The sequence below is a fragment of the Peromyscus eremicus genome, chromosome 12, assembly GCF_949786415.1.
Source record: "Peromyscus eremicus chromosome 12, PerEre_H2_v1, whole genome shotgun sequence".
Classification (NCBI taxonomy): Eukaryota; Metazoa; Chordata; class Mammalia; order Rodentia; family Cricetidae; genus Peromyscus; species Peromyscus eremicus.
Genome location: NC_081428.1, coordinates 10,551,257 through 10,578,442, shown reverse-complemented (window position 1 = coordinate 10,578,442; position 27,186 = coordinate 10,551,257). Strand labels below are relative to the sequence as shown.

Here is a 27,186-nt window from a genome sequence, read left to right as displayed (position 1 = left end):
GGTTTAGCCTGATTATATATCTGTTTTTATGCTGATAAACACGGGTGACAGATAATAAGCGTTTCTTGTCAGGTATCGGTCAGAAGGCAGAATCACTTCAACAATGTTGATGATTACTTATTTCTTGCTTTGCTCCATATAATGCATACAGGCTGAGTACTCACTAGGTGGTGACTTACAATGTGTATGTAGGCAGTTAAAAACTGTTGAGCATATTGATAACAATGAGCACAGACAGTGTTTACTGTATAACATGCTCTTCTCTGAGCATGTTGCATGAACTCGTTCATTAGGATTTCTGCTCTACAGGTATAGAAATACAATATCACACTGAAAAGTAATAAAGCTAGGGTGTCATTTCAGTACTCCTGTTCCAGAGTCTAGATTCTTAATCAAAGGAATGAATTATTTTATTTGAATACAAAAATCCCTTAAACTCATAGCCAGGTGAATATCTCAGCAGACCTAACTCACATTCTAAAGAAATCACGTAAGTGTTTGTAAGCAGGACTCTGATGTAGGAGGGATGTTGTGGCTCTTGCACTTAGCATACTGTAGATGGAGAGTATTTAATGACTTTCAACAAACTGTATAAATTTAAACAAAAATTCAGTGTCTCAAGATGTGCAGCAGTTGGAATCTGGAAGATAGCGTGGATATTTGTTTGCTCTATAGTTCTGCTTTTGACTGCTGGGTTTTTCTGGCAGGATGTGAGATGGGGAGAGCTCTGCAGTATAGTATGCTTTTAAGATCGATAGAACCTCCATTTTATAGAAATATCTTTCTGATGTTTCATTTCTATTGAGATAAGTATTGCTTATCACAGTATTTCTCCAACCAAGCTATAGGGCACCTATGGGGAAAACATATGATCTCATTATTCATTAGACTCAATATCTGTGAGATCCTGCTTTGGGACAGAGTATTTGAAGGTCTTATGTTCACACATGTTTACACATGCTTCCTTTTGCTTATTTTCATAATTCTACACACATACACATTAGGAGTAAGTTATTGAAATTTTCTCTTTGGCATTGTGTCAAAAGTGACCTTATAAATATTCTATGTGTCATACAGAACAAATCAATGATCAAAATAATTCTGTGTTGTCTTTCCAGCAGACTATTGAGAAATACTAATCTTAAGAAATACCCTTAAATATTAACAAAAGATATTAAGAATTCAGAATTGAAGCTTATGAAGCCTACATACAGAGGAGAATACCTGTCTGAAAGACAACTATTTCACTTAATTTAATGAAATTTCATTAAATGATAATGTTTCACACCATGTTGAAACATGATTTAATTTAGCAATAATCATTTGAAGGAAAACTATTAGAAGACATCATCTGTGATGTAGTGGGGACTCTGCCTGTCCAGGTATGATCATCGTGTTGGATCACACCCTTACCATGAATCAATAAAAAGTTATGGCATTTGAAGATTCTCTGAAGCTTTACAATTTCATTGGTTCCCTTCAGGGAATTCTCCCAGTGAGACTTAAACATCTTTGCTCAAATATGTCTCACGTTTATTTCCTGTCTACAGTTTAAGATTGGTATATTAGAAGCAATATGCCAGATTTTTTAAAAGGTTAGGTTAAATTGAACTCATAGACATTTCTTTCCAAGTGAATTCATTTTTATCTTTTGACACTGATAGTAAAGGAACTTGCATTTTCAAACAAGAAGGTCTTATAGGAAGAATGTCTTTCTGTGTGGAAAAGGGTGAGGGATTTCTCTCATTTTCTGTTTCCTGGTGGTTTTGTCTGAACTCTGTCTCCCTGCAATAGCATCAGTTCCACAGGTGCTGGGCTCAGTGATTTCCTTGAAAGAGTCTTTGCTTTGCTGATGGCACTAACTGCTTGCTGCAAAGAGATTATAATGGTTACAGCTCCTAATTCCCACAGCTGGTCCAAAGTCCCCAGACCATGAAAGCCAGAAATGGCAAGTCTGTGATGATTTTTTTAAACCCATTTTATCCAAGTCATTTTAGACAGACTCTAGATCTAATCTTTGTAATCCCCTGACTTGAGTCTGGGAAGACAGTGATTTGTTACAAGGCAAGACTCTACTGAGAAGTACTTCTTACATGACCATTTCATAGCCAATTTGGCCCATGGGAGTTCTTCTGTTCACTCCATTTCCTGTCTGTGCAATGTAAGCTGTAGGTATTTAGCAGGTTGTATGTGACATGTATATCTGTTGTAATTCACATCTCCAGGCTTTGCAGAAGGCTTAAACTTTTCCCCCTCCTATCTTCTACCATGTGAGCCTTGGTGCTGACATTTTGGAGACACTGGAAAAATATTGAGCTGAGTTAAACTGAATTGCCTTGCTGAATTCTAAGGATAACCCCTGCTGCTCACCAACCATGTGAGATACAGTTCTGCAAATGCAATGCATGTGCTCAGGAAAGGCTTCCAATGGAGTTTCTTTCTGGCAAGGCCATTGGGTGTCTTTCAGATTTTTGGGTCGTGGCACTGGCTTAGGATTTAAGGGAAGGCACATATTCTAGAAATTATTGAGCAAAAGGCCGAACCAAGACCAGAGCAGAGTAAATTTAAGTCTACAGAGAGTGAAACAGAGAATGGCTTTTAGAGCTAAAAATTGATGATAATGGCGATAGCTACTAACTTGCTTACCGTTTGCTAAGGAATTGTGTAAGCGTATTAGCTTCATTAAATCACATAAGCCTGAAAATAGTCTCATGATTTAGATGCTAGCTTCAGTTTGCAGGCAGGGAAGTTAAGGTCTGATGAGTTGAAATAACTTGTCAAGATCTACACAGCTAACTAGCCAGAGTCAAGATCTGAGTCCAGGCTATATGGCTCCAGATGCTGGAGGTTTTAATTTATGTCCTAGCATTTGATGCTAGTCAAATTTCCTGAAATGATCTATGGTATTCCTTATGTGTGAAATATATATTGAAAACAATATCCCCCTGTGGTGGTGGTTTACAAAAGGCATTGGTGAATAATTGTTTTAAGCCTCACCTGTCTCTTAGACCTTTGAATAAAGATTATTTTGGGGGAAAAATGTGACTTACTACATTGTCATGGTGACACCATGGAGTTAGGTCCATTCCTTTATTTAATAAGGCATTTAATAGAGTTGCAATAAGGAGAAAAAAAAGCTTTGTGTATATGTATTGCTTCTGGTTTCTATGAGAGATAGAACATAGTAATGTCTTAATACACCATTTCTGGAAGGAAAGGTTGTAATTGGATGTTGTGGCTATCAGTTATCTTTGGTAGAAAGTGCAGAAACAGATCAAGTGTGTCCTAGGGAAGTTACAGCCAAGCTGTGTCCACAGACCATAATGTGTGTACTGATGGTTCTTTGATTCTGCCCCCTGTGATGTTGATCATGGCCCCAGGAAGTCAGAAAAGCAATGAGAGCCTTATCTGTTCAGAGCATTTCGGTAATTAAGGGGAACAAGCCATCCACTAGTAGAACACAGGGATAGCATCATGATAGTTAATTCTGGGTTATTAACCAGCTTCATCCCAAATTCTAATAAAATAGTTCATTGGTAATTTCTGTTGAATTCTATTGAATTATTGAATTATGAATTTTCTGACTTATAAATTTCTGTTATAAATAAAGTTTTGATAAGCAGAACACAGTAGTCCTCTGATATCTAAGTTCCTAAACAAACTCAACAGTACCAGGACCGCTGGTGAAGTACTTGGCCTTTCCCTAACCATGGCTTGCTAATTGTCCTTGTGATGAATGTCACACCTTGATCAAATAGACTATTATATGATCCATGGTGATTAAAACTTTAAGACTTGGAGTGCCCATGAACTTGTGAAAGTACAGTGTACAATAAGTATCATTAGTTCCCTGACCTTGGCCAAAAAAGTACAGTTGCTATTTTCCTTATGGGCAATGTCAGTTAGAATTTCAGGATGTGTGTTTAAAGATTTCTGAAACTTTGTGAAATGTAAGCTGTATTTCAATTCCCCCCGCCCCCAATATGAATAGTCTTAGATGACCAATGTGTTTCTACATAGAAATGACTCAATGAAAGAGAAGCCTTTCTCATCTGAGACATATACTGACCCAGTTTTTTTGCTTTCAAAAATGTCAGCTAGGGGGCTGAAAAGGTAACACTGAAGTTAGAACACTGATTGCTCATCCAGAGAACCCGAGTTCAGTTCTCAGCACCAACACTGAGCATCTCACAACTGCCAGTAATTCTAGTTCCAGAGGGTCCTATATCCTCTTTTTGCTTCTCTGGGCATTTGCACTCATGTCACACACACACCCCATATGTGCACACACACATGCACTCACAAACACTAAAAACATACATCTTTAAAAATACAGCTAATCCACACTTTACCTGAATCCAAATAATGGAAAAGAGAAACTCACTTGTGCTATTTTAAAAGCATAAATTTTGTTGATTGAAAAGATTGAGAATTGAATACAAGTCTTTTGGAATGTAAGGTATCACGCTGTTTGTAAGAACAACAAAGTCTAGAAGAAAATGTCAATGGGTTTTTATTTAAATTTTTTGCAAGCAATTTTCTGCCATGCTTTAGAGACAGCATTTTAGTAAAAACATCCTTTGAGAATAGTGCTTGGCAGCAACACTGTGTGGGAAGCTCTAGTTATCAAATTGCTAGAAGTTGTTTTTAATTTTAATTGCTATTGTGGAAGTAGAATCATTCCAGGTTAGTGAGATGGCTCAGGGGGTAAAGGTACTTGTCACCAACCCTGACAATCCGACTTTGATCTCTGGGACCGGCACGGTAAAAGGAGAGAACCAACTCCTGTAGCTTGTCCTCTGACCTCCACATTCTCCATAGCATGCATGTACGTACGTATGTACACATGGGCGCGCGTGCGCGCGCATACACACACACACACACACACACACACACACACACACACATGCACACACACTCTCAATAAAAATAAGTAAGTAAATAAATAAAGTAAAATACCAAATGCTTGCTTATAGGCTAGAGAGCAAATGGGAGGGATTAGTGCATTTTGTTTGATTGTAGACTTTGTTAATAACTGTGGCCCCTACAACTGCCCATTCTCTAGTGCTGGAATGATTTGAACCCACCTTGGAAATAAAGGGACCAGTTGTTACCACTGGAGTGCTGCAGAAGACTGTTCTGTTCTCTGAAAAAGACATTCATTATACTGCGATGCAATGTGAATATGTCTTTTTTGTGACTGAGTGGTCTCTTTCTTTCTGCTCCAACCACCATCTAGAATGCGCTAGGTTAGACCAAATCCTCCCACTCAGAAGAGGTTCTTGCTTTCACTTAAGAGGTAAAGGCAGGGAGGAAGGGAGGCCTGGGGGCACAGCAAGGGTGACATTGATGGGATTGATTCCTTGTACTTGTAACTACTGTCACTGAGTGACTGAACTCTCTGGATGAAACTATCCGGACAGCTAAAAGGCTGGAATATTTTTTTCCCTTGTAGAACAATCTAGATTATGAACTCTTGAATGTTCACCCTCTGAAGTTTTCTGACAGCTTGCTTCCCTCAAGGGGAAAGCAAAATCAAATTCAGTCCTTGTTTTCTTTTTGCAAATAAATTCCTTCTTGATGAACAGAGTCCCTGGGCACAGGCTGATGTGTAAAGTGAAGGACTTGGCAAACAGGGACTCTTCCTCTGTAGGTCTGTGTTTCTAGCTGCCTATCCTGTGTGTGTGTGTGTGTGTGTGTGTGTGTGTGTGTGTGTGTGTGTGTGTGTTGTCTCTGTCTCTCATTTGTTTACACGCTTACTCATTTACCATGAACATTTTTTCTACGTACTTACTGTATACCAGTCACTAGTTTGTACCTTGGATGTATTTTCTGAGTACTTGCTATGAACCAGTTACTAGATTGGATTATGGTGATGTAATAGTAAAACAAAAGACTAGGTCTCCACTCTTGAGGAAGAAACCTCCTAGACTTCTCTGAGGTTTGACCTAATTTTGGAAAAGTTAGGTCAGGTCTACGGTTCAGTGTAACCCTCCTCCACTGTTGGAAGGGTGCCTCTGAAAGTCCCTGGGATCACCTCTGCTCACTTACTGTCTTCAGGTTTCGTTGTGGGTGACAACCATTCTGACTGTGGTGAGATGGGATAGCAGAGTCACCCATTTCCCTGTGCTTCAAGATTCCATGATAATGTCGAGCAACATAAATAGTTTGGGATGGTTTTTCAGACACACGTACTTCACTTTGGTACGTTTTCTTCTGTCTCATGTGCCTGACCATGACTTCCCTTGTTTATGACAAGAACCACAATGAAAGTTAGCTTTGGTGAACTTGTGTCTCTTCAGTACTGATTTGCAGAAACTACCAAACTTTTCAGAAACTTGGGAAGTCTTGTATGCTTTTATAATCATTACTCAAGATTTGACTCTCCAAGGGAGACATGATTTCTGTGATGTATATACCTACTAAATTAATCACTTTGTCCCTAATATGAAAAAATGTTTTAAAAATGTCTTTCTTAGCATATAAGAAAACTGTATACTACTTTTTTTTAAACATTAGTCTGCTGTTTAATAAACCTCTAGGTATGCTTACTCCACATCAGTTTCTGTTCTTACTGCAATCATTGCTGAAATTCCTCACTTAGGTAGTGAACGGACACCGCCCGACAGTGCAGTGTCTGCTTTGTCTTCCTTCGGCAATTTCTGTTTCTGAGTTAGGATATCTTACACGTCCACCCAGCCCCGGGCTGATGACTTCATCTGTAAGAATCCCAGTGTGAACTTTGCAGAGGGGCTTTTAGAGTTTCTTCTGGTTACAAATGTTTTCTATTTACTCATAAGCCCATTTCCTTACACCACCAACCTTTATTTTTGTTATTTTTTTAAAAATAAAATTAGTTAGCAGGAAAAGTATTAGCTTTCCTCCTGAAATCAAACAGAAGTTTTGTTGGTTCTCTTATCCTCTTCTCTCCCATCTCCCTGACCCCCCTTCTACCCCTTCCCTCCCCATCTCCCTGACCCCCCTTCTACCTCTTCCCTCCCCGACTCCTCTTGATTTCATGTCACTTATGTCTTAGTGTCCTTCTCCACTTCCTTAAACCTCTCTACTCTCCTGTCTCCTTCCTAGTTTCACAGACCCCACAACTTACATACACATATAGACGTTCTGAGCTAGGGACACATAGGACAGGCAATATTCCATTGTTGTCATCCAAAATCTGTTTTCTTCCTTCCCAGCTCTATTCATTTTTTCTCATAAATATCATGGTTCCATTTTTCTTTATAGCTAAATGAAATTCTGTTGCATGCATATACCACATTTTACAATCCATTCATCTGTTGATGGATAGCCAGGCTGGTCCGTTTCCTTGCTATTGTGAATAGAGCTATCATGAGTGTGGATGTTCAGGTTCATCTGTAGTAGGAGATGGAGACTTTTGGGTATGTGCTCAGGAGTGGTACAGTGGGGGCATATGGTAATTCTATATTTCATTTTTTGAGATCCCTATGTGTTGATTTCCAGAATGGCTATATGATGTTACACTCTCACCAGGAGTGAATAAGATTCCCTCTTTTCCCACACTTTTGTCAGCATTTATGTCATCTTTCTTTTTTCTTGGTGGCATCCATTCTAACTGTGGTGAGATGGGATCCTGGAGGAGTTTAAACTTGCATTTCTGTGTTTATCAGTGTTTCCCAACAGAAGGCTGCAGCCCCTCTGCTGGAAAGGACCAGGCACATGACTATGCAAGGGGTTCAGCTCCTCGAACTCCTGTCTTCTTTATTCATAAAGTCAGGGGCCACACCTTGTGATTACTAAACCTACTGGGCCTATTAGAATTGATTTTATGGGAGGTATAATACCTGAAATTTGATAATAAAAATACCAAGGCTTACTTCATAAGCAAGGCAGAAATCAGTTTTATTATTGTTATCACTAATTAAAAAGACCTGGACAGTGAAGTGAACTTGATCATAAAATTCAACCCAGTTTAACTTCATTCTCCTTTGATGCTCATAAAACATTTATGACTCCTGGAGAGCTGCAGACCTGGCTAGGTCCTTGGGATGTTTTTGATTTTAATTCTACAACTTAGTTCCAATATCAACTTTTTTGTTTGTTTGTTTGGTTTTTTTTTTTTTTTTGGTCATATGCTTCTATCTTATAATCTTAAACAGAAAATAAATTAGTGTTATTTAAATCTTCATTTTGTAGAAGCATCGTTAGATTGTATCCAGGAAGTATCATATTCAAATATAAAAGCCAGAGGAGGGGCAGTGAGGTGGTCTGGGTAAGGACATTTGCTGCCGAGACTGATGACTTGAGTTCAGTCTCTGAGACCAGAGGCCTGAGGAAACCAACTTGTAAAAGTTATCCTCTGACTGCCACCTGTGTGCCATGGTGTGTGTATATAGTCACATGTACAATAAATAAATACATGTGAAAAAATAAGGCCAAGGGAACACTAATCTGCAGATTTGAATGTATTATATTGGCAATCAGGCTGAGTGTGGTGGCCTGTGTTTATAATTCTAACATTTGAGAGATGAAAGCAGGAGGATCATGTGTACACAGCTGTACTCAGCTACATACTGAGTTTGAGGTCACTCTGGGCTACATGAAACTCTGCTTTAGAAAACAAACATGAAATAAGTAAATAGACAGACAAAAAGCATGGATTGAAGGAGAGACTGAAGAAGGAGGTCTTTATGGTGAGGATGTAGTTCCTCATAATGGGATTATGACATTAATATTTCATTTCATTGGAAACATTGCCCAATATCTTTTCTCTAGTTGAAGAGGTTTTTATATTTCTTCACCATCATCTCTGTATGAGACAAGCACTAAGAAGGCTTTGCCAGGTGCTTACCTTGAAGAAGGTCATTGTTGAACCATCTCTGACTGCTCCGTATTCTATCTTGGTTTGTTTGGCCAGATCATCTGCGGAATCGATGGGAGATTCCATCCTCTCTACTGTCAAGAAGGCAGCCAGGTTGGCAGTGTAGGATGAAATGATGATTAGGGTGAAAAACCACCATATTCCTCCAACTATTCTGGTCGATAGAGCTTTGGGCATCAGCTCTGATCCTGTGACAGCATCACCAGAGTTAGGGTGTTATATCAAGTCAACAAGCAAAAGGAAACTCATCCTGGTCATTATTCTAAGGGGGAGGAACTCTTCAAAGACTATCTTATGTGACGATGAAATGAATGTGTTTTCTAGAATTGGTACAAAATCCAAGTTATCCTTTCTTTAAGTCTTACTTATTACTTATTATTATTAATTATTACTTCTGCTTATAACACAAGTAGTCAGAGTCAATGGCCTTACGATGCTTTTAGCCCTGAGATAGACTAAAATGTATTTAGTTGCTTAAAAGTGAAGAGCTAATTCTAAGGTTTTTGACCTTATTACTGCCTAATGCATTATTCAGAGGAAAATAAAAAATTTTAGGTTTTTCTATAATGATGAAAAGCTCTAAGATGGTAACTTATTTTTATTTAAGGTTAAAACATGTGAGGAACTTTCAAAAGGTTACAGATGCAGTTATAACATACAACTTAACCAAAAAAGATTGGTAATTTTCAGATAATGTGAAATGAAGCTCAGACACACTTTTTTTTTTTTTGTGGGTGAGTACCATTTTGTTTCATGTTACTCTTAAGGAAACATACAATATATTTTTTCCTCTAATTTACATTCTTGTTTGGCTGAAACAGGACACGTTCTGTTCTTCAAAGTGCAGATTTTTGCCCTTAAATAAAGTTGTGCCTGATAGGAATACTCATTTTAGCTACCATTCAGGTCACTTGTTGCTTTTCCAAAGTAACATGGAGATACTTAATATGTGTTTACTAAGAAAATCCTCCTCTCTCTATTGGTTCTATTGGTCAAACATCCTGAGAGGAGTCCAGCTCAACTTTGAGCTGTAGGCATCTACATCCCAAGTAGTCAAGTTGGAAGGGACCAGAAGTACGATTGAGTTCACTTCAGTTGAACTGATTCATGAATGCATTTCAGTTAGTCCATTTGCCAGAAACCTATTCCTGGTGATATGCTTAGAATTACTTCTATGAACCTGAAATCATGCCAGAATTTATGTGTTCAGTTAAAGCAGGCAGGGGCCAGCTCTCATGAAAATCCCAGAGACTCAAAATGTTTGAGTACAGTGGATTGGAAGTAGGGTTTGGAAAATTCTTTCTCTACACTAACTCGGTATCTTGATATTGTGTAGGTATTAATGGTGTGAAATGGAAATAAAAATTGGAGTTCACTAGTCTGCAAATGGATAAGTTTATACTCAGGTTTAATCTACAAGCAGACACACGGCATTGCTCATGAAATCAAAACCAGCTCAAAGCCGGGATGAGGAGATGCAGGCTGGCAGAGTATCTGGGCTTTGAATACACAAATATTACTTTAATGCTCTTAGTGTGTCTGTGGTGCTTGGATCCCTCTGATGAGATAAATGGTTTGACTGTAGTTTTCATTCTCTTCTTTTGTTTGTTTGAATTTCGGTGTGTAACATTACACAAATTTGTAACCGTTTCCATTAAATTGCCTCCAAGGATTTAGCAGAATAATCTGTTGCTGTTGTTTTTTCATCTTGTGGTTTAAAAGGATTTATGTGCCCATGGGTTTGTATGCTTAAAGCCCAAGATTGCCTTGTATCTTTGTACTTAATTGATTTAGCAGCCTTGTGGCAATGCGATATTATTTTAGATCTTTAGTTAGATGCCATTAAAATACCATTTATCTTAAAAAATAGCCACAGGAGAAAAATATCACATTAAAGATACAGTTTTTCTTGGCTCATAGGTGCAAATTTTCTGCTATCAGTTTATCCTTATGTTATTTTGTAGTATTTATGAAAAGATGGCTTGCAACTTATCTGTATCTATGCATTATTGTGTTTTGCATGGAAGTAGAAAGTCATCTATAGATGAATAAGGATTTGACGTGCAAATATAAATTTTTGTTTTTTAACTTTAAAATGAATATTTTTAATTTTAGAAGAAATTCTCAGGAATTTAGGGTAAAATGTAGCAATCTAATGGAGTTGCATTTTAAATTCTCATTAGATATATTCATAAAATTTCTCAATGTTCCTTTGCATTGTTTTAAAAAATTCATATCATTTTGTGAATTTCTTAATTCTTAATGTTATCTGATGTATTTCAAAATGGCCTCCCTCAAGAAGAGATGATTTGTGCATGTTCAGTACCCTAAAGGATGAGAACAGTAATAGTATAGAGTAAAACACCACTGGAAAATACTCAGGATGAGACAATACTTGCTGAAGTCTCTTTAGTGCCTTTTATGGCAGACATGACAGCCAATCCTGATCCAGACTTTGCTCAGGCTCTGTAGAAAAGAGAAAGTCTGATCATCACATTAAAAAAGAAACGAAACAAAGTGGTTTCCAATTTAATACAATGACAGGCTTCTGAACATAGGGAAGAGTATGATGATGAGTAGCTACCTGGTCCAACGCCATGTATCCAGGGTAGATGTACGAACAGTCACTAACACTACACTTGGAAATGCTCATTGGCTCTGAGGAATGTTTGTCAACTTCTTGAAGACAAGCAGAGTCTGGCTGGGGCTGACTGTCATGTATCCAAGGTAGTGGTAACTAACAGACACTGCATCCCACAGTTTGCTGTGGATGCTGGTAAACTCCAAATGGGGAAAATATGTGAGCAAGGTTTTAAAAATGGATACATGTACATGACAATAGGCATATAACTGCGTAGGTCTGCAGAATGGCCTGTGAAACCTGTGTGTATTTGTTTTTTTGTTCTATTCCTGGAAAAGGCAAGTTGTAGGGATGGGAGGAGGCCTCCTTCATTCTCAGAATAATTGCTCACATGATAATTACCCTAAAGAATTAAATGCACTGGGTAAGCAAGACACAACTTCTAATGGGGGTGTCTTGCAGGATTTATGCTCTAAATTCATACCAGTTATTTCTACTAAATCTAGTTGTGTCTACACCCATTTAACAGTCCCCACATAAACTATGCATGACTACAAAAATAGAAGTGTCCATTTCTTAAATTATATGGTATTTTCATACCAATGACCAACATGCATATTTATATTCTCTGTTTCTCCCTCCCTCCCTCTCTCTCTCTCTCTCTCTCTCTCTCTCTCTCTCTCTCTCTCTCTCTCTCTCTCTCTCTCTCTCTGTCTCTGTTGGATTCACAGAATGTAAACATTTCAAATGATATGATAACAACCTCCTAATGAAAAACCTCAAGTTGACTTTCAAATCACACACATGTTTAATGTATATCCCAGTTGGGTTTTCTTTCACCAATTTATTTTGTAGCTTATTGTTAAGTGGAAAGAGAGTCCAAATACAACAGCATCTGTGACTTATGATTTTCTTAAATTAATGCATTTAATCTTGGAAATATTTGATAGACCATATGTCTGAAATCAAACTGAAGAAAATCCACAAACTAGTTGGATTGCTTCCAAAGGTTAAAACAACTTCTTCTTCTTGCACAACAAAAACCAAAAACCTCCGAAATCATAGAGAGAGATAAAATATATTACATTTCTTCGGTTTCAGTTTTATTTCTCCAACCTCTACAGTTTACTGTTGCTATGGTTACCAGTTGAAGGAGATTGTAAAAAGTTATTGGGTGGCTACGGTGAATCTCTGTAGAGTTTCTCAGAGTGGTAATTAGGTGGAAATTCTAGGTCCTGTTAGCAATTGGAAGAATCCAAGTGAATTCAAACTTCTAAGGGTTTAAACTCCATTCCATTTATACTTTTGGCTTGTGAATTTATGACCAAGAAGGAAAAGATGGGCAAATCTATCTGTGGAAATGCATTTACTTAAAAAAAGAAGCCTAAGGTTTTGTGATGGATAACCATCACTGTTAACTTGACAAGGTTTAGAGTCACCCAGGAGATACATCTCTTGACATGTCTATGAAGATGTTTCCAGAGAGGTTTGGCTGAGGTGGGAAGACCCTGAATGTAAGAAGCACCTTGCTATAGGCTGGGGATGTCGACTTAATAAAAAGGAAAAATTAATACAGATGGGCAAAGTGAGCAGGGCACAGCAGTCATTGTTCTTTGTTTCCAGACAGCAGAAACAATGTGACAGTTGTCCCAAGCTCCTGCTGCCATGCTTCCCACACTGGATGGCATATACTCTTAATAATAAGTCAATACAAACCCTTTATCCCTTATATTGCTTCTAGTCAGTTATTAGATTACACCAATGAGGAAATAGCTAACACAGGTTCCTTATTCCTCACTACTTGCAGGGAAATGTATGTCCCCTTTTTGAAAGAGGTGCTCTTTTCAGATACGCAGAGAGGAAGTTCCACTTAGACCCTATTGCAATCTTTGTCTATTGCTATTGTTTTATATCTCTGAGTGTTTCATCCTACCATCTAGTTTCATGGTGGAGTTTACCAGCTTGAAAGCTTGTCAGCAGACTGTGGGATGCAAGTGACAATATGGGCAACCGGTGTACCTTGCTGCATGAGAGCTCCAACTCCAAACCAGAAACTATTTAGCAAAGTGAAATTGTTTTCCACCACATCGGAGTCGGGGTTGCATGGGTGGGGGTTATACCACTCGTAGGGTGTAAACCTGCGGTAATCAACAGAAACAGTTCGTAAATATCAGGTAGGCACACGGAGCAGAGTAAAGCCTGCTGAGCGACGTAGAAAACCCAGCAGCTGAGCAGAAGCCACAGGAGTGAAGCCCGTGGGCAGACATCTCCAGCTCTATTGAAATACATGTGAAAGTCCCTGGGCAAATGCTCACCAGCTTCCTGCTCCAGGGTCAGACCCGTTAGTGGCTAGAATTGCATTCCTCAGACCTGTCTCTTGAATTCTGAGTTTTCGTTCATTTCCATTTTACTGAGCAACTGGATAACTATAAAGAAAAGCTCTCACATCCCAAGTTTTGACTCTAGCAAGGAGCAACAAGAGTGGCATGGAATACAGAATGAGTACACTGTTGAGCTGTTACGTGCCTAGATGCTGTGAGGGCCATGTGCCCTCCAGGGACATTTATGGTTCCATGGACTTACACTATACAGAGTCTAACATTTCACAAATGATGCAGAATGAAGAAAAAAAAACATGAACAGAAAAGAAAAGGGCTGGATTTGGGAGTATATCACTTATTTCAAAGATACTATATAGAAATACAAACCTGAATTCTTCAATGAAAAGACAAAGTTTAAATTTGAAAGGACCATAGCCCAGGTATATACAGTTAGTATTTTAACATTAACTTCAAGGCTCAGAGTGGGGAATTAGAAGCTCATGTTTTCCTCTTGATTTATTTTTAATTGAATTCTTTTCTGAATTATGCCCCACAGTCATGTAATCACCAACTCTGGTTAGGTGTGAAGTGTTTTCTGTGGCATTATTATCACTCTGCCTGCAAGAGACCATGGCTCCTAAGTTCCTGGAAATATCATAAATCACCCAAGAAATCTACACAAAGGGTTTGACTTGACTCCTTTGGCTTCAGTTTGCCTCTTTATAAAATGGGGAAATCCAGATGTCTAGGAGCAACATTTAAAATAATGATCTGGGGAACTGATGACGATTTTAGTCTCTAAGAATCTTTCTGACCTATGTAATCCAGAGGAGGGGCTTGCTCTAGGGGTCTTTTAGGGAACCCTAGCAAGGTGTGCTTTCTTTTCTTTCTTTTTTTTTTTAAAGACATTGCCAGATATTCTGCAAAGTAATCTGTAATAATTTAAAATGCAATAATTCATAGCACTGGAAGCTTTGCCATTTGCCGCTGGGTCCTTTTAAGGCAAAAAGGATTGTTAGAGTATTGTTAAAATACCGTAGCGCCAATGAGAACATAAGGATGCTCTCCAAGCCATAAGGCTTCGGCAGTAAACAATGGCAGGTTGCAGATGCATCAGGGAGAACTGGGCTTAAGGTGAATATATTATCTACAGTGAAAAGCAGGACATGCTGTGAATCATGAACAAAGAACTGGGAAGATAGTTTCTCTTAATGAAAAGTGTTCTCTAAAGCCCTGGACATCTTCTGTAAAGTGTGCTGTGTCTTCTCACGGAGTCTTAGGGGTGTTAGGATAGCAGCCTGGTCATTTATTGCACCACAATATCATCCAACTCTTTCCTGTGGCTTCTCCCAAGCTGCAGGGTACATCATGCATGTTCCTGTAAGCTTATGAACATAGCTTTAATTGACAGTGCATGCCAATACATTTTAATTACTGTTGCAACAGTATAATTAAGTTTTGAATTTATACACTCTTATAACCATAGTAGTTTGCTGAGCTGAAAGAACGAATACCAATATTAATGAACCTAATAATTGAAACAGCATGCAGACTAAAGATGCTGTTACTTAAACAATATCATTGTCCCTTGTACAATAATTTAAAAATATTAATTGCAATAAATTAGGAAGATTATGCATTCAAGCCTATAAGCTTTTCAAATAGACCATAAAACCTGGCAACCACCCCTTCCCCCCACCACCGATATTCTGTTGTTTACCCACTAAATATACTCTGATCTGTGAGCATGTGTCCTTGGAATGCTGCTTTTTAACTTTTTCCCTGTGTAAATAAACAGATAAATAAATAAATGTTAGAATACTTTAACACTTGTGAGCAGTTAACTGGACTTTCTGTGGAGCAGACGGAAACTATCTAAACATCAGCACACTCCTCAGCTCTTCAAGAAGTTGCGAGTTCTTTCTCTCCAGGATTCTGAGTGACTTGGGAAGCACGTGAACTGGGGAGGCTGTGCTGTAAGACACTGGTGTTTTGCAGTGTAGAAAGACACACTGGTTGTGTAGGTGTAGAATCCTAAAGCCACTGGACAGCATGTCAGCACCGGGAAGTGTACAGGGAAGTCCAATCCATAGTCTGAAAGAATGGCTATCTGAAACCACTGTCCCATACTCAATAAACACTCAGTAAGTCAGCACTGAAAGTCAGTAACATGACACATGGACAAGTGTGTTTAGAATCTATGTTGCAACTTGCATATATAATAGTGTTTCATAGGCATGAAGGTGTTGCCTGTAATTCCAGCATTTGGGAGACTAAGACGAGAGGATTGCTTCCAATGTGAGACCAGTCTGTCTCCATAGGAAGTTCCTTGTTTCAAAACAAAACAAATATAACAAAATGCAGCATAGTGAATCTAGTGGATTTATACATGGGAACGTTTACTTTGGGTTAAGGTTTAGATGCATGAAGTTTACACTAAGTGAAAAGTTGTGAAGTCGTCCTTGATGTGAAGTTTCCTAATTGAGGGGGCTTTCTATTTCTTGTTGTCAATAGACATTGGTCGCTTTGAAGATAAAAGGATCCATGTGTTTCAATGAAGAAAGGTCTGTTTGAACTTGTTATACAACCACGGAGTTTGTACTGTAACCTTAGAATCTGCTTTCAAGGGAACATTCTTTTTCCTATTTTTACTTTTTGCTAAATGCCAACTTTAAGAGTTCCATTTTAGTAAGACAACTGTAAGTCCATGTTTAGAAGTTTGGCTCATTTCAGTCCTACATTCATCATGAACCTAATTCTTTGTGGTTAAATACTTTTAGAAAGTCAACCACCAAACCAAACACTAACATACAAGTTTGTTAGCAGCCATGCCTAACTGGCATTTTATTAGGTTTTCTTTAGCTTCTTCCATTAATGCTTTTTAACTTTATAAATTCAGTTCAGTCCAATGAATGATTTTAGGGATCTATTTAGTGAGGACGTTAGCTTAAATGTCAGATTTGACTTTATTTTTTCACTTTAAAAAACATAAAAGGATATATTTCACAATAAAAATTCTAAAGATTCTCTAGAGCAAAGGGTTATTATTAGATTAACTGGTTTTCAGTTCTATGTTACTGAATTCAGTTGGGATGCAGTATAAAGGAGTCCCCTCAGCCTGTGTGCTTCTCAGGGCTTCTGGGCTATGCTGACACACTGTTTTCTTGCCAGCTTTGGCCAACTTCGCTATAGTAAGTCATGTGCTTTTCCATTAACATTACCTTGATTGCTCTATTTATGAGCATTAATGTTTGAAGAAACCATAGATGCAAGATATGAAAACTCACATTTTTATTGTCCTCTGTCCCTTATATTGCTTAATTAGGGGTAGATCCAAGCAGAGAAATGTAAAATGCAACAATTTAGTACAATGTGGTGTGTTCCTTGTAAGAGGGTACTTCATTTCTATACGGCTATCCCAGGGCAATATTCACTTCCGCTAGTTACCGTGACAAATCTCCAAAGGTCAATAGCTGATTAAAAATTATTTTCAAGGAATATTTTCTTTAAATTTTCTTGAGCATAGTGTCTTGACCTTGATATTACTGACATTTTGAAATTGATAATCCTTGTGTGTGTGTGTGTGTGTGTGTGTGTGTGTGTGTGTGTGTGTGTATGAAAAGAAAATTTTGACTACTATTTCAAAAAACATAAAATTTGAGATTTGGCAATGTCACATTTTACAAGGTGTTGAGAACTCCTAGACTTTAGCCCCCAAATCCATAGAGAGGTCACTTGTTTGGTTTGACTCTGTCTGTCTCATGGGTCTTCTGTACATTTCCTGCTTGGGTTATTTTCCCAAGCTTTCTTTGTAATTATGCTGGGGGAAAAGTTACCAGGCATTAATCAAAACTGGCCAGTGAACAATGACAAGGAGCTACTATGAAGATATATTTCTCTTATAAATTCCTGGAGAGAAGACAAAAATTGATTAGGGAAATTTTTTTTATCAATTTTTGTTGAAAGGTGAAAAAGATTGAAAACAAGGACATGACATTAAAAGGTAATTTTTAAAACAGTTTATCTATGACTATCAAATGTTTAAAAAGAACAGATAAATAAAATAGCAGTTTCAAATTCGGTATCAAAGGCATTTTGATATATGGTCTACTGAGAGGGATAAAAAACTTTGGAAGAATTGTGTAAAGTATAATGGTTAGATATAGAGGCAGAATTTAATCTTGAAAGATAAAACTTAAATTGAAAACTTGCCGAGTATAATAAAATTTTTATAATGGCTTGAGGATGTAGCTAAGTGGTATAGGGCTTGCTAAGCATACATAAGGCTCTATAGTTCATCCCCGTACAGAATCAATCAATCAATAATCAGTCAGTCAATCAATCCTCCATGATCTCATGTCTTTTCAGTGTTACTTCTATGATTTTCTTATTAACCTTCCAACGATTTTAAGGAGCAATCTCACAAATTTTCAAAGTGTTTTTCTTGATCCTTACAGGTTTCAGCAACTTTCAATGTTTTTTATTTGCTATGGTGATTCCTAGATAACTGGTTTTTCTGTTTGGCTTATTCAATTATTCAAGGAACCAAATATCTTAAAATCATTTTATTATTATTTTAGTAATATTTCAGCTATCCCAGATGATCCATTGCATTTTTGCTCTGTATTCCTCAGAAAATGGGATAAATAGTCATTTTATATGAATTGAAATACAGAAAAGGTCAAATTAATATTAAGGACTTTCTTCTTTCTTTAAAAATGTATCTTTATGGATAATTAGCTTTCAATGCACACAATAGTTTTACATGGGAACCTTGAGAAAATGCAGCAAAGAGCAAAAATAAAATTGCACTTTAAACCATGAAGTTCTGAAGTCTGTGACTGACAGATCATTGTCATGAATTCAGTATTCTCAAGCTTACCTTGCGATCACAAAGAGCACACAACTGACTCCCAAGCAGGCCAGCAGCACATACATCCAAATGTCTGGAGACAGGGGGTTGAGGAAAGAGAAAACACCTGGGTTGGTTCCATTGGGCTTCCGGTAAAGGATGCTAATGCCCAGGGTCATGAAGGGCTTGGAGAAGTCTATGACCTTCTCCCTTACGTAGGTGATGGTAAGAGGAGCCACTGCGAGGTCGGCTCTCTGTAAAAACAAGTTCAAAACTGTCAGCTGTGTTGCCTCCCCTCTCTGCAAATGACTAGACTTTCCCTGAGTATTCCTACTTCCTAATCACAACTACAAACGCTTTTCATATAAGGAGCGGACATTGGTTACATTACAGTGTTTATTATCAACAGAAAGTATGGAGGGGTGGGGATCAGGGTAAGGTGCACACCCTCCCCCCCCAGAGAGAGGTAGGTGTGTGTGTGTGTGTGTGTGTGTGTGTGTGTGTGTGAGAGAGAGAGAGAGAGAGAGAGAGAGAGAGAGATTATCATACTTAAACTAAAATTGCAGGATGATGTCTTTATCAAGGACATGTTAGAAAAGGAAGAAATGAACAACTTGATCATAATATAAATTGACAAGATGAGATTTTTCTGAGTCCTGAGTCCCAAGTCCTAGAATTCTTGATTGAATTGGAAACCTCTCAAGCTTATTCTTTCACATAAAGGGTGAATGTACACATTTTAATCTTCAACTTTTATTTCCACTCATCCTTCCAAACTGAGGAAACTTTATATCTTGGTTGTATTTTTCTCCTTTTTAAATTTTTGTCTGTATGTGGCTAAAAACATGGAACACCAAAGTCATTCTTCAAGGCTTTGGTAAAAACTTATTATTATTGTTTTGAATCAATTACTTTTTTCTCCTCTTCCTCACTTAGGGCATTTTTCAAACAATCAGGTGTATTTTTGCTTACGTGGTCGATGAGTTCTTTAACCATTCCATTCCACTCTCCTTTGTCATTTTGGGCTCCATATTTGCCATCAGGAACTAGTTTAACATCGTAAAGGAAACCCAGGATATTTGACAATTCTTTCAGCAGATCCAGGCAATATCCTTCAAATCTGTCGTTGCCATATAGTGGCTTATCGGATTTCCTGTACATCACATAGGGTTCTTCCTGAGTGAAACAAACCAGGTATGAAAGCTCCATTATCATGAAAAGGAAAGTAGTCCATCAGTAGCCTGAAGATATATAACATTTGAAGTTGGCTTTTAAGAGTGGAAAATATTAAAGTCAGTTGCTTGCATTCCTATTTCTGCTACTCTTGTCTACCACAGTTATAGAAGCCTTCATATTTATTTTTCATTTCTTTCCTACCTCCTTAGATAGGAGCCTTTTCTTGCATTGCTGTAGTGTGTGTGTGTGTGTGTGTGTGTGTGTGTGTGTGTGTACGTATGTATGTGTGTAGTGTATGGTGTGACAGAGACAGTTATCTTCAGATTTGAATCTGAGAAGATGGAAAGTCTCAGAGGACCCTAGGGTCCCATGTGCCTCCTCCACATGACCACATCCAGGCTTCCTTTTCAGGATTCCACTTTCCTTAGGCTTTGACTTAAGAGAGTCTACTTATAAAGGAAAAATGAGACCCAGCAAATATAATCCTTTCATTTTTCAAACATTGTGTATACCAAATATTCTAATTTTTAATCTTAGCTTCATTCCAAATTCAGTCTTACTTTCTCTATATACTGGTTGGCTGCTGGTGGCCATGTCAGAAGAGCAGCAGATGGCAATTGAAGTTTGGGGTATCAGCCCACCGGGAGGAAAATCCCTGATGGATGAATCTCAGATAGGCAAGGCCCCAAGACCACAGACCCCAGAATGTTTTTTTGCTTCTCCTGTGCCCTTACATATTTGCTGCTACCATCTTTCTCTGGTATCTGGCATAGTGTGAATGGGTGTGGGGAGATCCCCACTGCCTGTAATGTAGTGTGTTTATCTCATGCAAACTTTCCATTCTACTGGGTGTTTTTACCTGTGGACTATTATGAAAATGATTTCTTCCTACACTGTACTGTCTAATTGATAATAATTAATGTTAGTTTAAATAGAGTTTTGATTAAAAAATGTAAAGAAGGAAGTGTCACACAGCTAGATGCATGAGTTTCTATTGAAGTGTCATATAGAATGTGTCTTAGGTTAATGATTAAGAAAAACAACTGAGTCCTGGTAGCCCAGCTAACTTAGAGTGCTTTAGCCTTAATGTTTGGAGACATGTTCACAGGTTTTGAAGTGCATCACAGCTGAAACAAAGCTTTGAAAATTGCTTAAAGTTAGACTGAGACGTTTTTGTTAAATAGCTTTGAGGTGAAAAACCCAAGAAGATAATCTGAAGTTTTAGAAAGGCACATAGTTGAGTGAGGATCTCTTTAAGGTCAAGGAACAAGAACAAGGCAGCTTTTTTTTTTTTTTTTTTTTTGGCTAGGATTGGTTGATGATCAAAGGTGATGATTAATTCCTTGTATCCATTTTTGCCCTCAGTCTCCTGATATAAAGAAATTATTAAGGAAAGGGTATGTACCCTAAAGATTTAAAGTAGAGCTGACTGATTATTTTTGATATATAAAAGTTTAGATTTGTGATTCCTTACAAGATTACCTTTCAAGACAAGTAATAAAGTGATTGGTCCTTTCTTTGTAACCACAAAACACAGCCTGCCAGTAAAAGAATATCTTGCTTGCTTACACTCTGTTAAACTATAACAAGTTGCTTGGGTATGAATGTATATGGATTCTTGGGATAATTTGTTTTTCACCTGTAATGTGTAAAGTGTTTAATCATGTAAGGGATATGGAAAACATGTTGTTTTTTACTTGTATTCATCCTAATCATTCATGTGAAAAACAGAATGTAACCACTTTGTAATTTTTATATTGCCTGAAAAATTTTTCTGGTGTATATAAGCTATAAGGGAAAGAATAAAGCTAGAGTTAAAATGAGTTAGAAGGAAACCATCAAGAATGAGAGAGTTAGAAGGAATTAGAAGGAAAACATCAAAAACAAAGATTGACAAAGATAAATCATCAAGAATGAGAGAATAAGGAAGAATAAAGATAGAATTAGAAGGAAAACTACAAGAATGAGAGAAGGAAATAACGAGGAAAATAAAGAATTGAGAATATGAAAGAAGAATAAAGAAAAGATCTGAAGGAGACCATCAAGAGAGTGTGTGAGTGTCTTTTCCCTTTACCACCTCAGATAGAAAAGTCTTAGTATGCATCGGCTCTGTGGATTCCCTTTCAACCCTGTGCTGCTGGGGGCTGGTCCCCCAGGGAGCAGTAGCTGGCTATTTCCAGGGTTTCTTATTTCATCAGTCCTATAGTCTTATTTGAAATCACCTTGAACCTCAAATATGATAATGCATTTCTTAGGTGATTATATGATAAATCCCTTATCTTATGAGTAATGGCCATTTTCCTACCATGTATCTGTAAACTTGCTAATTCTCACTTGAGTAAATAAAGGTTTATTTTGTTTTATACAATTATAATAATCACTCTACTGATGAGATGCCCTGTATGTTTAGGTTTCTCATCAAGTAAATTGACAGTTGGATCATACAAATGCAATAGAGAATTGTTGCCCATAGGGGAGTTCCAGGACAGCCAATTCTACACACTGAACCTTGTCAAAACAAAATGAAACAAAACAGCCCCCCTCCAAACCTTATTTCCATAAGGTGGTTGCAGCAAAAGTAATGGCCAGAAGAAAGCACACACATACAAAAAAAAAAAAAAAGAAAATAACAGATATACTTTTGATAATCATGTCTCACAAGGCAACTTCAAAGAAAAATAGCTCTAATACCAAGGACTGAATGAAATAAAGCAAAGCACGCCTTTAAATGCAGAGTTCAGAGTGCACTGTGACTACCTAGATCCCTTGGGAAAAGAAAGAGAGAGAAATTGGGGGGCTTGTGTACAGTGGCTAGCTGGCCATAAGACCAGAATGGCGATGGGACACACGTCTTTTGGAAATCATTTAACACAAGGGTTATTTCCAGAGATAAGAGCCCGTGGAGAGGAGCCATTGGAGCGGGGAGTAAGAATGGAAATGCAGTGTGTTATTCAGGGATCTATTATACCAGGAAACTAGGGAAAACCAGGGCAGAGAAGGGTGGGTATGTTGCCAGAGTCCAGAGAAGCTGGAACCTGGGTGCAGGGGAATTGACAGAGCAGGAAATATGCTATGGAAAGACACAGGGAAAAATTGATTGACAGCATAGGGAGGTCACAGAAAGCAATCTCTCTGCTGCCCTTTCCCCCTGCTACCCCCACCCCACCCCCACCCCCACTTCCCAAGTCTGTTGCTAGAGTCTCCTCTTGCTTGAAACCATCCAGCAATTCAGCAGGCAAAGAATAAGAAAGAGGCCCTGGGTGGGGCAGAGAGAGGGAAGAAATGGACCTGGGATTCTGGTAAGATGAAAGTCTGTAGAGAGGTTTTGAGAGCTTACATTTCACTCCTTTAAGCATGTACAAATGTATGCTTTTAGTTTCCCAGTTTGAAAAATAGACTCGCCGGGCGGTGGTGGCGCACGCCTTTAATCCCAGCACTCGGGAGGCAGAGCCAGGCGGATCTCTGTGAGTTCAAGGCCAGCCTGGTCTCCAAAGCGAGTTCCAGGAAAGGCGCAAAGCTACACAGAGAAACCCTGTCTCGAAAAACCAAAAAAAAAAAAAAAAAAAAAAAAAAAAAGAAAAATAGACTCACTCAGACAGAACTGCCAGCCTGAAAAAAGACAGTAGAAGGAGCCTTTCAGGTCTAGTGTGGGAGTGTAGATAAAAGGCCAGGGCTTCACAGCTTACCAGAATAGTGGTTACAATGAGTGTTCGGTTGGCCAGCGAATCCGTGATATTGTTGGACCTGTCTCTGTTGCCGTCTGTCATGTTCAGCCCACTGTTGGAGTTCCAAATCCCAATCTGCACAGAACACAGGGTATCAGAGGCTGCCAGTTGCCCACAACAGCACTTATGTTAAAACAAAGGTCCCACTACATCAGGAATGGGAACCAAAGCTTACACCCGGGGGCACCAGGGCATCGCAGTGGAGGCTACTTGCTACAGGAGAATGGCACAATAGAAGGATGAAGGTGTAGACAGAATCAGAAAAATTTGGGCTATTTAAGGCAGGTGCAGGAGGCATTTTTATTTTATTTTATTTATTATTATTTTTTATTAAAGAATTTTTTATTCATTTTACATATCAACCACAGATCCCCCTCTCTTCTCTCCTCCAGCCCCTCCAGCCTTCCCCCACAACCCACCCCCATTCCCTCCTCCAACAAGTTATGGCCTCCCATGGGGAGTGAGCAGAGCCGGATATGTTTAGTAGAGGCAGGTCCAAGCCCCTCCCCCTGCACTAAGGCTGTGCAAAGTGTTCTGTCACAGGTAGTGGGCTCCAAAAAGTCCTCTCATGCACCAGGGACTGGGAAGCCTACAGAGACAACCAAACCAAACTAGTGGGAACTCATGAACTTTATTTTACTTTCAATTAATTAACCAATTTTTTGTTATTTGAGACAGGGTTTCTCTTTGAGACAAAGATTTCCCTTTGTAGAACATTCTAGCTTTAAACTCAGAGATCTGCTTGTCTCTGCCTCCCAAGTGTTGGGATTAAAGCTGTGTGTCACCACAATGGCTTGGAATTTTTACTTTTAATTATTAAGCTCATTACTGTTTTTTTTTTTAAAATTAAAACAATTAGTATAAATGACTATATCAGATTTTCCCTCTGTAGTAAATTTGTTGAGCACCTACTTCCATGTCCAGCACAGCTGTAGGCATTGGACAACACAGCACAGAGTAACAAACAAACACTCTTGTTACATTCTGCTAACATCAAACATCGTGCCACCACACTGTTAACACCAGTTCCTTGAAAATGTGTGATTATGGGGAAGGAAAGAGCAGGGTGGGTGGTGGAGGGATTTGGAATTGGAAAAAGAAAGACAGATGGGAGAAATTACATAGATGAGAGGTTGACAAAATTCGGGACTCATGCTTACTGAGGAGCCAGTGCTGAGAGGGGTCCCTCTTATGCTTCCCAACAGGACCCAGTGCACACCGCCGTCTGAACACCTCAAGTCTTTCATCATTACTACTTGCTTGTGTCTGTTTTGTGTCCATTTGACCATGAACTCTTCCAGTAGGGAAGTTTTATTTTTCATTGACTTTTATTTTTTCTATCAGAGATCCAGTGGTGATTATTGGCTCAATGACCCTTACAAAATGATGTCCTCTTATTTCTCCAGTGGCCTGGTCACTGCTAATGTGTTAGGCCCTATAAGATACACGTTGATCATTCCTGATGCCCAAATTGGACATTCTCCAGCATCACCTGACCTTAGGAAATGTGTCAGAGTCAAAAAAGAGGTGCTAAAAAACTGAACCCCCCAAGAAGAGGGGGAGGAGAAGTAGGGGGAGCCAAAGGGGTGAAGAATACCCAGAGAACATGGCCCACAGCATCAACTAAGCAGGGCTTATGGGAGCTCACAGAGACTGAAGCAGAAATTGCTGAGCCTGCATGGGTCTGGGCTAAGTTCTCTGCATATATGTTATGGTTGTTAGACTGGTGTTTTTGTGGGACCCCTAACAGTGGGAGTGGGGGCATCTCTGACTCTTTGACTACTCTTGGGGCCATTTTCCTCTTACTGGATTGTTTTGGTCCAGCATTGGTGTGAGGGTTTGTGCCTAGTCTGATTGTAACTTGTGCCATATTCTGTTGATGTCCCTGGAAGGCCCGCTTTTTTTCTGCGGGGCCAGGGTCAGGGAGGAGATGTGTGGTGGGTGGATATGAGAGAGAGGAGGGAGAAACTGGGAGGAGTGGAGGAAGGGGAAGCTTCTGTTGGGATGTATTGTATGAGAGAAGAATAAATAAAAGTAATAATAAAGACTATCTCCTAGCTATCTATGTAGGTGTGTATGAAATTTTGCACATATATGACATGAAAGCACAGATGATTTAGGGAGAAGCAAGGAGCCAGTGGGAGCATAAGACAGTGGGAGATGAGACAAGAGTACACTTATAAACATGTATGAAAATATAATGAAACCCATTGTTCTCTGTGTTAACTCAAAGAATGAATACAAGATGAAATCTAAATTTCCAGTTCTTTAAACAGTATATGGAATATCAGCAAATTTCTAGTTTAGGCTTGAGTCCTATCCCAAGAGATCTTCCTTGCCCATGAAAATATCTCAAAAATTAAAAATAAAATCTAGACTTGTCTCTTCTCAAGGAATTCTGGTAAGGGATACTCTACCCATGCATTGGTTTATTTAGCAGCTGAGATGACCCAGGAAAGAGCTAGAAAATTGAGCTATTGGGCCCAGTCCTGTGCACATTTACTGTCAGCCTCAAGACAAGGAACGTGTTTGAAAGTCAGGTGGAAATAGCCAGCTAGTGGCTGTGTGACCTTAAATAGGGTGCTGCTGATCTTTCTGGGTTCCTGCTCTCTGTGTTACAGGGATGGTGAGGAGAGCAGATGAGATGGTAGGTGTGGAAGTACTTGCATACGTTAAGAGCTGCGCAAATAATCACACAAGTCATGTAAATGACTTCCACAGCAATTTCTTAAAGCTCACCTTGTGAAATAGTTTGCAATGGCTGGTGGTTTTTTTTTTTTCCTTTAGAAAACGTGAAAGGAAATGAGCTATGGAAGTCAGGCATCTATGACTCTAGCATTTGGACGAGTTCACACTGATAGGGGAGATCTGTGCTTGACACCTAAACATCTTCCCTCGGTATGGGAACAGGCCTCTTTCTGCAGGAAGACACTCAGCTCAGTAGACAGAGCGTGGGCTGTGCAGAGAGACTTTTGTTTAGATCTTGACTTTGCAGTCTACCAGGTATGTGACCTGGGGCAATAGATTGGGCCTTCTGTGCCTCAATTTTAATCACCAGCAAAAATGGAGAAGAAAATGCTTTTAAAGTTCTTTTTAAAGATTTATTTTTGTTTGTGTGTATGTATGTCTCTATGAATGTATACCCAGTGTCCGGGAGGGTACCTTCTGGGGCTGGAAGAGGGTGTCAAATTCCCTCAAGTTGGAGTTACAGGCAGTTGTGAGCATTTTGATGTTCATGATGTGAACAGAACTCCAGCCCTCTAGAAGAGTAGTAAATGCTTTGAATTACTGAGGCATCTCTCTAGTTCACAAGTGCTTTTCCCTATTTTTTCACAGTTAAACAAATTACCTATGTGAACATGCTAGGTTCTGCCTCTGCTTTCTCTGCTTTGATTAACTTCTGGAGCAACATTAGCTTGGCAGGCGTCTTTTTAGAGATACAAATTCTTTGAGGCAATTCTAGGAACTATAATGCATTCACACATTAATATAAACTATTTCAATCTCTCTCCTCCACACTAATCAGGGTTAAGTTGTTGGGGAAATGTAGAGACTGATGGGGGTGAGTAGAGCACTGGATGTAGCAACTGTCTACAGAGTGGACGTTAGGAGTCCGATGGGATATGAGCCTCCACCTTTGGGAACCACTCAGTACTTTCAGGGCTTCTTGT

At 38.8% G+C, this 27,186-nt stretch overlaps 1 protein-coding gene across 12 annotated transcripts in view; it reads right to left on the bottom strand.

The window, feature by feature from the left end:
* Grik1 (glutamate ionotropic receptor kainate type subunit 1) overlaps positions 1-27,186 on the bottom strand; it is a 386,759-nt gene that overhangs the window by 29,737 nt on the left and 329,836 nt on the right. For 11 of the 12 annotated variants that reach the window (XM_059276868.1, XM_059276871.1, XM_059276869.1 and 8 more), the window contains 5 exons: positions 23,477-23,590; positions 19,587-19,790; positions 18,645-18,868; positions 13,461-13,579; positions 8,831-9,048 (listed from right to left, as the gene is read on the bottom strand). In XM_059276868.1, the coding sequence (XP_059132851.1) occupies positions 8,831-9,048; positions 13,461-13,579; positions 18,645-18,868; positions 19,587-19,790; positions 23,477-23,590 (879 nt within the window). The remainder of the gene's footprint in view (positions 1-8,830; positions 9,049-13,460; positions 13,580-18,644; positions 18,869-19,586; positions 19,791-23,476; positions 23,591-27,186) is intronic. The other variant, XM_059276877.1, reaches the window with a different exon arrangement.